This window comes from Artibeus jamaicensis, unplaced genomic scaffold, assembly GCF_021234435.1.
Source record: "Artibeus jamaicensis isolate MK-2021 breed Jamaican fruit bat unplaced genomic scaffold, CSHL_Jam_final contig_588, whole genome shotgun sequence".
Classification (NCBI taxonomy): Eukaryota; Metazoa; Chordata; class Mammalia; order Chiroptera; family Phyllostomidae; genus Artibeus; species Artibeus jamaicensis.
Window position 1 is genome coordinate 8328640 of NW_026521895.1, and position 10177 is coordinate 8338816.

Below are 10177 nucleotides of genomic sequence, written 5' to 3' on the forward strand. Positions count from 1 at the left end.
TCTGGAGCTATTTTTCTGGGGTTACAGGAAAGGGGAGCCCCTCATGTACTAGTTCCCAGAGTGGCGGCAGCAGCACATTCCTCAGCTCCACCTGCTTCCTACCCCACCCCCCACCCCCCCACTGCTGGAGGCCCCAAATCCCCTCTGAAAGAGTGTGGTTCAGGTGTCAGCATAGTGACCTACAAGACCTGGGTGGGGTAGAGAGGGTATGGAAGGTTGAGATCACATGTCCTGAGTGAAGCAGGACCAGGTTACCCCCAACACAAAATAGCTGGGAAGTAGCTGCCACAGACTGGATTAGACCAGCCCCAAGCATGAATTCAAACAGTCCACAGCCCTTGGCTTATTCATGGAACTGACAAGAGAAGACCAAGCACAGGGCTGTGCCCGGCAGGGATTCCGGAGTTTCTGGTTTCAAGCTCAGGAGGGCGTGAGGCAGGGGAGGGGCCTCCACGTAGGGGGCGGGCAGGGAGCTGGGGCAGGGCCCCAGTCAGCTACGCAAGGCTGCGCAAGCAGAGGCAGCACCAAACAGGACCCAACAGCCTCCTGAAACTTGGGGAGTGGACACCACAGCTTTGACCACCCAAGGCACCGCTCCTGCTCCAAAGCTTGTAACTCCATTTTTCATCTGAGACCTCTGCTTAGCCTGTGCCCCAAGGATGGAACTGCTGATAGGAGTAAAAATTGGCTGCCTATTTGCCCTGCTGGCTCTCACCCTCGTCTGTGGCCTTATTCCCATCTGCTTCAAATGGTTCCAGATTGAGGCAGCCACAGGTACAGCCCTTCTGCGTCTTTGGCCCCATAATCGGAGTCTGACTTTAACCCTGTCACCCTGTCCTGACACCTTGCTCTGATTCTCTTGCCACCCCAAGCTTGGATATTGGGTGCTGCCTGTTGCTCTTTAGTCACCTTTGTCCATGTCATTTAGTCACTCATTGCCAACTGCACTGCCACTCTTGCTTTTCATTAGGTCATCGCCGCCGGGTCCTCAGCCTCCTGGGCTGCGTTTCCGCAGGTGTTTTCCTGGGCGCGGGGCTCATGCACATGACTGCTGAGGCCCTGGAGGGAATCGAGTCAGAGATCCAGAAGTTCATGATGCTGGTGAGCAGCTGAGCAGCAGGGCTGAGAGGCCAGAATGACGAGCAGAACCAAGGGGAGAAGGGGAAAGTGATGGGGCCAAGGACACAGGTGGCCCAGTAGGGCAGACGACAGCTCTCGTGTTCTGTGGAATGATGGCCACAGGTCAGACTGAGCTTTAAGGAAAGCAGTGGAGCTGAAGGACAGGGCAGCTCAATCCCCCATCTAATTTCTGCTTTTCTCTCCCTAGAACAGGACAGAGAGTGAGGGTTATTCCTCTGGTGATGCTAATTCATCTTATGTAAGTATTTCCCACCCCCAACCTGCAGGGTGAGGAGAACCAGAGGCCCCGCATACCGGGCCCTTTTGAGGTGAGGATGTGAGGGCTACCGGGAATCCCTCTGCTCCCCACCTCAGACACTAGGGAAGGGAGGAGCCAACCCAGTCTTTTTGGGTTTGTGGAACCCCAGACAAACCTCTTGCTTCACTCTTTCCTTCTTTCCCTGGACCCTGAGACATGCTCCCCATCGCATTCCCGTGTTTCAGCCCTGCTGACACCGTGTCCCTCGGTCCCTCCGGTATTCTTGTTGCATGTCCTTATCTCCTCGGACTCCACCCCCTCCCACCGTTTAATGTTCTAGTCCCACATTTCCATTCTCTCCAGGCTCCCATCCCACCCCCACCCACCTCCTGCACTCCCTTCCCCCGACCCACAGCCCCTCTCTCTGTTCCCAGACAGACTATCCCTACGGAGAGCTCGTCATCTCCCTGGGTTTCTTCCTCATCTTCCTTCTGGAGTCGCTGGCATTGCAGGGCTGTCGTGGAGCCGATGGAGGATCAAAAGTGCAGGAGGAGGAGATGGGCGGGGCTCGTGTCCTTGGACTGCACAGTCACGGACCTATCCCCTCACCCTCTCAGAGTCCCTTTCGAGCCCTCGTCCTCTTGCTCTCACTCTCCTTCCACTCAGTGTTTGAAGGCCTGGCCGTGGGGCTGCAGGCAACAGTAGCAGCCACCGTGGAGCTCTGTCTGGCTGTCCTGGCTCACAAGGGGCTCATAGCGTTTGGGGTGGGACTGCGGCTGGTGCAGAGGGGCACTGGATCACGATGGGCTGTGTTCTCCATACTGTCATTTGCTGTCATGTCCCCCCTGGGCCTAGCCCTGGGGCTGGCTGTGGCTGGAGGAAATGCTGATGGGGGCCGAGGCTTAGCCCAGGCTGTGTTAGAGGGTGTGGCAGCCGGCACCTTCTTATATGTCACCTTCCTAGAAATTCTGCCCCGGGAGCTAGCTGGTCCCGAGAGCCCTCTGCTCAAGTGGGGCTGTGTGGCTGCTGGTTTTGCCTTCATGGCCGTTATTGCTTTGTGGGCCTGAGAGGTTCCTGACTTTCCTGCAGACCCATCTAGAAGGGTGTCCCTACCACCAGCAGACACTGCTCAGATGGCTTTGGCCCTCAGACATTTCTTCGCTGAGACTAAGCAGAGTTCACTAGGCATCATCCCCATGAACTGGGTCCCGGGTTTTCCTCATGAGATGCCTCTGCTCCTCCAGGACTCAGAACAGGATGTGTACGTTTGTTTTGGTTGAGTGTTTATACTCTGGAGAATTGGTACAAAGACCACCGCTCCAAATTTGACTCTTGTTCCATTTTTGCTGCTATGTGTAATAAAACGTCCACTTTCCCCTCCCCCTTCAACCATGCTGTACTTCATTCCCCCAGGTTACTGAAGAGCTGCCCCATGGAGTGGGAAGGGCGAGGGTTGGATGCAGTCTCCTCCCCTGGAATCAGGGCCCCCAGACACAGCAGCATTGCTGAAATTCCAACCACCGGCTCTCACCTTGCCTACAGGGGTTGAGGTTCTGAGCCAGAGTTCCCGGCATTTAGAGACGAAGAGGTGTAAAAACAAAACATGGGGATCTAGGTATTTTTCCTACACCAACCACACCCACTCCGCGCCCAGTACCAATTATCAGCCACCCACATGTCCCGCAGACTCTTGAGCTCCGGCTCCACGGAGCCTCCTTCCATCTGGTTTCTGTTTTTCACACTGAGCCCTGTGTGACCTCAGGGACGTGATGTCTAGTCTCCTTCCAGCTGCCTCGTGCCTTGGAATTAAAAAGCAGTGTGTCTGGGGAGGTGAGGTACAGCACAGGGAATATCATCAATAATATCATAACTGTATGTGGTGTCAAATGGGTACTAGATTTTTGGTACTAGATTTTGTAAGCTATGTAAATGTCTAATCTCCATGTGTATACATGTGGAAATGAATATAATGTTCTATGTCAACTGTAATTGAAAATTTTTTTAATTAAAAAAAAGAAGAAGCAGTAAGTTTGGAAAGGCAGAAAGGCGCCAGAGAGACTCCAAGGGCGATTACTTGGCTCTGCCAGGAGGCAGTGGCTTTCCGGGGGCCTGCCCTACCTGCCGCTGTGCCTCTGGCCCCTCCCCCTGGACCATTTGTCTTTCAGGTGAGTAACCCTACAGTGTGCTGCTTCTCTTAAAAACTGCACGAATACAAAAACCGGGTACCTGGAATTGAGGAGCAGTGGGACGACTGCTGCCCAGCCCCTGACCCGTAGGGACAGGGAAGGTGTGTCCTGTGAGCTCAGGCACGCTCACCCATGTGACCCTTCACGTTTGCTCGGTAGCGGCCCAAGTGGCCCCAACGTGGGCAAGGTCTCCTGAGTTTCACTCTCGTCTCATTTCGTTTCTGTCTTCTGTCCATCCCATTCTCCTCCCCACGGATTAAGATGTGTAAACCTCTTCACCAGCCCAGCTTACACAGCTGGGGGTCAGTGAGAAGCCAAGCTAAAGGCAAAACTAAACTAAAACGTCTGACACAGGACATAATTTCCCTGAAGCACCATCCGGTTCTGCTTCCCTTCCCTATTAAGTGTATTCACACGTAACACACTCAGAACAGGGCCCAGGATGTTGTCGTAATAAGAGTTTCCACGCTGAGCCCCTGCCACGTGCCAGGCCCTCTGCTGTTATTTCCACATGTATTGTCCCCCCTTCCCGGCCCAGCCAGGTAGATGTTATGCCCATTGTGAGTCCAGGGAAACGCACTCCAAAGTTAAATAACTTGGTCGCGTAACTAACTGAGCTTCAAACCCTCGTTTCTGTGATGCTAAGAAAAGCTCATTCTCTTCTCTTCCCTGTCTTTGCCTTCCCCACCTTTGCTGGTACCTCCCGTCTTGTACGTTAGAGTCTCTGGAGAAAGCAGAAAGCACGTTGGATAATTGAGGCCAGTTTAGTCCAAGGAGCGCATAGAAGGTGTGGGCGGGGTTGGGACAGAGCACAAACGCTGGTGCAACACCCCGGGGCTGAGTGACAGTGACGGTGGTACCGGGCCGGAGAGAAGGAGCCCCAGGAGCTGGCTGGTTACAGAAACTCCAGACAGCCGTCCGCTGAGAGCCGTCCACTGGCCTTCGGGAGAGGAGCACAGCCAGCCTGCAGGGGCCTGGCAAGGAGTGCTCTGAAGCTGAACACCACCCCTCCTGCCGCGGTTCAGTGTCTGGGTACCTTCCGAGAACTGTGCTTTAACGTGAGTTCCACAGTTTTCACACCGACACCTCAAGGCTCTCATCACTGTATTCTTCCGTGGTATTCTTCCCATGGACCCTCTCTTGGCCACCTTGCACTAATGTCCTTAAAGTCAGGGAAACACATTCCTTGAGAATGAGAGGAAGGGAGAAGCAGGAGTCCTAAGGGTGAAGCAGAGACAAAAAGTAAAGACTTTGTGGTTCAGCTTCTGTGAAGTCACCCCGCCTCTTCTCTGAGCCTCTGAGCTCTGATCTTGAGAATGGGCAGGAGCTACAGTGGTGGTTGTCAGGTCCTCCCTATCTCCCTAAGGTAGAATCACCAAGAACAATGGGAGACTGAGGAAGGGAACTGGGAACTGGGGAAAGTTAGGAAGAACCATGCCAACCACAGGGGGGCACTGCGTCCCCATGGACTTGCCTGGAATGTCTGAGACCCAGAAGTAGAGAGGTCAGTCAAGGACAGCAAACCCCTCTCCCTCGCTCTGACAGAGATCATCTCTCCCTCTTCCCAACTCTTGGGTTTTGTGTACAGAGACACCTACAGGACAGACACACGGTTACCATCCATTTCACACCGTCCCCATGGCAGCTACATACACACCCACCCACATAGGTACACCCGGATGAGCTTTGCTCCCTCTTCCAAAGATTATTCTGCTAACACAACAGTGTTATCTGTGCAGTTTAATGTGCTGAGAAGATCCGTCTTCCCTTCTTCCATAACGCCCAGCAGCAGCTATTGGCAGTCAAGGCTGATGCTGTTTGGAGTTCTCTGCCTTTTCTTCCTGTTTTACCAAGAAGCAAGCTTGGCCAATGATTCCAATTATGCCACATTTAAGCACCTGCTACCTGCCCTGTGTGTGGTCACCCAAAGCCCTCACCCCTTCTGAACCTGGCCTGCTGTATCTAAAATAGACTTGGTCCTATGAGAGTGATGAAATGCTCAAGACCCAAGAGCATGTTCCGTGCCCACTTCCACGTCAGCGTGTCAGCACTAGACATCGGCACTAGGCATCAGGCTGCATGAGTCGTCAGCTCAGGTCCACTGAGGAGACTGTGTAATTGCCTGTGGGCTTCTGTAATCTGGCAAATGACCGTGTGACATTCCATCACAGTACTCTGGCCAGTGGTTCTATAAACTGCCTTCTCCTTTTGCTTCTTGTGCCTCTAGAGCCCAAGAATCAGCCTGCAATGGCCGCAAAATCTGAAGTTCTCTTCATGATTACTATTGGTACTTGTTGAGAAGCTTCTCGGAGAACCCTACACATAGTCTAATTAACTCCCCAATTCTTGGATTGGTATGGGAGGGGGAATTCCTGGGGGGAAGTCCTGGTTGCGGTGGCTCACCTGAAGGAGCCCTCAGATCGGGATCCACTGGGTGGCCCAACAGGCCCTCTAGAAACCGTGAGGCGTGGCCTGCTGGTTTATTGAACCACCGAAAATAGAATCCAGGTGACCTCCGAGAGGATCCTGCAGAAAGGTTGTCGCAGATGTCCTTGGACACGTCGGCTTTCTGTCCTTCCTTCTTTAAGATCATGTCGGTGACATCTCTGAAATCCTGTGGTGTTTCTCAGTAATCGACACAGAAGTCTTCTACGTAGCACCTCTCCCAAGACACGAAGATACTATCAATATCAAGGACAATACCATTCTACTGAATAGGGGCCGATGACTATGAAGTCATGTTCTATGAAATGTCTATGCCATCCAAGCCCCTCCCCTGGTTTATGTCACTTGGAGAAGAGACCGAGAGCTGGGCCTGGAGAAGGTAGGAACGGGGCAGGGTGCAGGCACACTGAGACAAAGAACAAAAACGGTGCTCGGGTTCCTCTACAGTTTATTGTTACAGCAGAAGTAGTGGGAGACAGGAGAGCAGCCTCCACCCATAACACACCCTGGTCAGAGCCCCAAGTAGCCCTTTCCACCCCTATGCCAAGCCCCAAGCAGCCCTGCCCCAGCTTGGCCCCTCCCCCTCCCACTCTAGACACACACTGTCTAGCAGCTACCAAAGTTAGTGCAGCCAATGGTCCCAGGCCCCTCCCTATTGCCCCAGCTCCAATCCTTCCCTCAAACTTGTTCATTGCCCACCACCTCCCGGTCCAGCTTCCATTCACACTGGATATTTCTATCACATCCTGAGGACCATTAACCCACCAGCAAGCCTCCCTGACACATTCATTTAGGCCCATATCCTTCAGAAATTCGAAGGGTTAATGAGAAGCCATATCCACTTTGGTGAATGGAGACCCAGCACCAAGTCCCTTATCCTTGCAACGGGTTAAATAGGGAGAATCTGGGGTAGGCACCATGGACAACTACAATGACCCTTATCCCTCATCTATGGACACCTAGATTAGGGAGAGGGGATTTATGCCCTCTCTACCTTAACACCAGAATGAGGGAGAGGATCATTTAGGACTCTGGGTCCCTAAGAGATATTAGGACAGCTCTCCCAGGAGCTGAGGGGAATCACAAGTTAGAGGTCAGGTTAGGTAGCAATCAAAGGTCAAGGTCAGAAGGCAAGCCAAGATGGAGTCATAGGCAGAAACACTTCCCTTCCTTATACAACCAAAAGAAGGAAAACAACCAATTTTAAGACAAAGAACAACCAGGACTGCCAGGAAGGCATTTGCATAGAATTTCAACAACCAACTAGTCAAAGAAACATTCAACCTGCTGGGTAGGAGGGGCGGAGTTGGGCAGTGGGGCAGAGAGGAGGAGGCAAGGCAGCAGCTGGTGGACCACAAAGGCAATCCCATATTCGTGTGCAGACAAACCCTGCATAAAGTGGGGGAGCGAGATGGACTGCAGACCCCTGGGTTTCAGTGAGGGAAACTACAGACTCAAAACTACAGTTTGAAGGAAAGATCTGAGGGGATTGTGGTGGCAGAAGAAACTCCTCAGCCTCACAGGAGAGTATGTTGGAGAGACCCACAGGGTCCCCAAACAAATGCAAATCCACCCACCTGCAGATCAGCACCTAAAGGGCACAAACTGCTTATGGGAAGCAAGGGAAGTGACAGAAAGTGGAATGAGAACAGAGCAAGTAGCATTGTTCCTTCTCTGACCCCTCCCCCACAGTGCCACAACGCAGCAAAGAGGGTTGCCCAGCCCTGGCGAATACATAAGGTTCTGCCCCTTACACATAACAGGTGGGCAGAGACAAAGAAATATGGCCCAAATGGAAGAACAGATCAAAACTCCAGAAAAAGAACTGAGTGATGAGGAGATAGCCAACCTATCTGATGCAGAGTTTCAAAACACTGGCAAACAGGATGCTCACAGAATTGGTTGAGCTCAGTCACAAAATGAAGGAAGAAATGAAGGCTATTCGATGTGAAGTAAAGGGAAATAAATATACAGGGAACCATCAGTGAAGGGAAGGAAACTGGGACTCAGATCAACAATTTGGAACAAAAGGGAAAAATAAACACCCAACTGGAACAGAAGAAACAAGAACACAAAAAAAATGAGGAGAGGCTTAGGAATGTCCAGGACAACTTTAAACGTTCCAACATCCGAATCACGGGAGTGCCAGAAGAAGAGGAAAAGAGAGAAATTGAAAACTTATTTGAACAAATAATGAAAGAAAATGTCCCCAATCTGTTGAAGGAAATAGACCTCCAGGAAGTCCAGGAAGCCCAGAAAGTCCCAAAGAAATTGGACCCAAGTAAAGAACACACCAAGGCACGTCATAATTACATTACTCAAGATTAAAATTAAGGAGAGACTCTTAAAAGCAGTAGGAAGAAAGGAGAGAATTGCCTATAAAGGAGTTACCATAAGGCTATCAGTTGAATTCTCAAAAGAAACCTTACAGGCAACAAGGGGCTGGCAAGAAGTATTCAAAGTCATTAAAGGCAAGGACCTTCATCCAAGATTGCTCTATCCAGCAAAGGTTTCATTTAGAATGGAAGGACACATAAAGTGCTTCCCAGATAAGGTCAAGTTAAAGGAGTTCATCATGACCAAGCCCTTATTATATGAAATGTTAAAGGGACTTATCTCAGAAATAGAAGATCAAAAACTATGAACAATAAAATGACAACAAATTCACAACTATCAACAATTGAACCTAAAAAATAAAAACAAACTAAGCAAACAACTAGAACAAAAACAGAATCACAGAAATTCAGATCACATGGAGGATTATCAATGGGAGGGAGAAGAGGGCTACAGGGGGAAAAGGTATAGGAGAGAAGCAGAATAGGTAGGAACAAAATAGACAGGGGGAGGTTAAGAATAGTATAGGAAGTGGAGAAGCCAAAGAACTTACATGTACAACCCATGGACCTGGACTGTGGGAGATGGGAGTGCTGCAGGGTGAGGGGGGATTCAAGGAGGAGGGCGATAAAGGGGAAAAATTGTAATAGCATAATCAATAAAATATACTTAAAAAACACAGAAATCAAAGTCATCTTTCCACTTGGTCTGCCCATCTTCACTTGCCCTATGCACCTCCCGGGTTAGTGCTGGAGGAGGTGAGGACTGGGTCCCACACCAAGGCAACATGGGCCATTCAACAGGAGACCTCCGTGGTGTGCCCAGGAGCCCTGAAGGGAGAGTCCCAGACTGGCTGCTTTGGGACAGGGTTCGCAAGAGGGACCGGTTGCCATCAATAATTGCCACACTGGTCAGGGATGATGTGCGAGATGGAGACTGGCAAGTTATGCAGGATGAGGCCATTTTAGACACGAGAATAAGCAGGCAGTCAGAGAGGAGGCGTGGAAAAGAGGCTGGCAACTCGAGTGGGGTACAAGAGTTACAAATGGGGCTGGGGGTGGTCCAGGGTGGTCCTCCTGACTATTTGGCAGATGGTGATAAGTCCAGGAATTAGTCTAAAATTGTTCCTCCCCTTACTGGCCATCCATTATCCTTGCAGCAATCCCTTGTCCTCATGCTAGCCTCTGACCCCCATACTCACTGTAGCCCATGCCCTGCAGGAAGTACTTGAAGGCCTCTGTCAGCTTGCCTGGCTGGGGAAGTAAAATGAGAGGGAGACAATGAGGTGGGGTTACGAGGAGCCCAATCCTGTGGCAGGATGGGGATGGAATGTATGGCAAAAGGTGTATAGTTCAGTGACGCTAACATCCCATCCCCAGATGGCAGGGGGGACTCACCTGAGTCAGCTGGGGCTGACCGCCAGAGTCGGCCATCTGTTCAAAAGAGAGCCCCCCAGAAAAATGATACACACATGAGTAAAGTGAGCCCACCAGGAGGAAGAAAAGGGTAATTCCTCTGTTTCCCCACCCAGGCCCTTAGGGCTTTTAATTATTTGTTGGTTTTATTTTGTCTACCCCACTTGCTCCCAAGCAGGACCCTGGAGGCCTAGAAGCTGAATCTAGTAACAGGATCTATGGCTCTGGACGGGGGCCAGAAGTCAGGCTGAGCACAGAGTAGGGTTACTGACCTTGAGGAAAAAATGTCTGGGTGGGGTTTAGTTTTCAATTACATTCTACCTGGAGCAAATAGAAACCTGAATGAATATCATGGCCCTTGGGCCCCTTTTATCCAAAGGTCCCAAGGACCCAGTCTCCAGTTCCTTTCCTATCAGCCC

General features: G+C 51.1%; 1 protein-coding gene across 3 annotated transcripts; it reads left to right on the top strand.

Moving 5' to 3' along the window:
- The first annotated feature begins 479 nt into the window (after window positions 1-479).
- LOC119037263 (zinc transporter ZIP2) lies at window positions 480-3152 on the top strand. 3 transcript variants are annotated; one of them, XM_053670488.1, is made up of 4 exons: window positions 480-774; window positions 971-1101; window positions 1328-1448; window positions 1813-1901. In XM_053670488.1, exons 1-3 carry the CDS (start codon window positions 660-662, stop codon window positions 1409-1411), a joined length of 330 nt encoding a protein of 109 aa, XP_053526463.1. In that variant the 5' UTR covers window positions 480-659; the 3' UTR covers window positions 1412-1448; window positions 1813-1901. The 3 variants fall into 3 exon arrangements, with proteins under 3 accessions (XP_053526463.1, XP_053526464.1, XP_053526462.1); XM_053670489.1 differs by having other exon boundaries at window positions 482-774; window positions 1333-1378; window positions 1813-1903; XM_053670487.1 differs by having other exon boundaries at window positions 488-774; window positions 1328-1378; window positions 1813-3152.
- Window positions 3153-10177: the final 7025 nt, after the last annotated feature.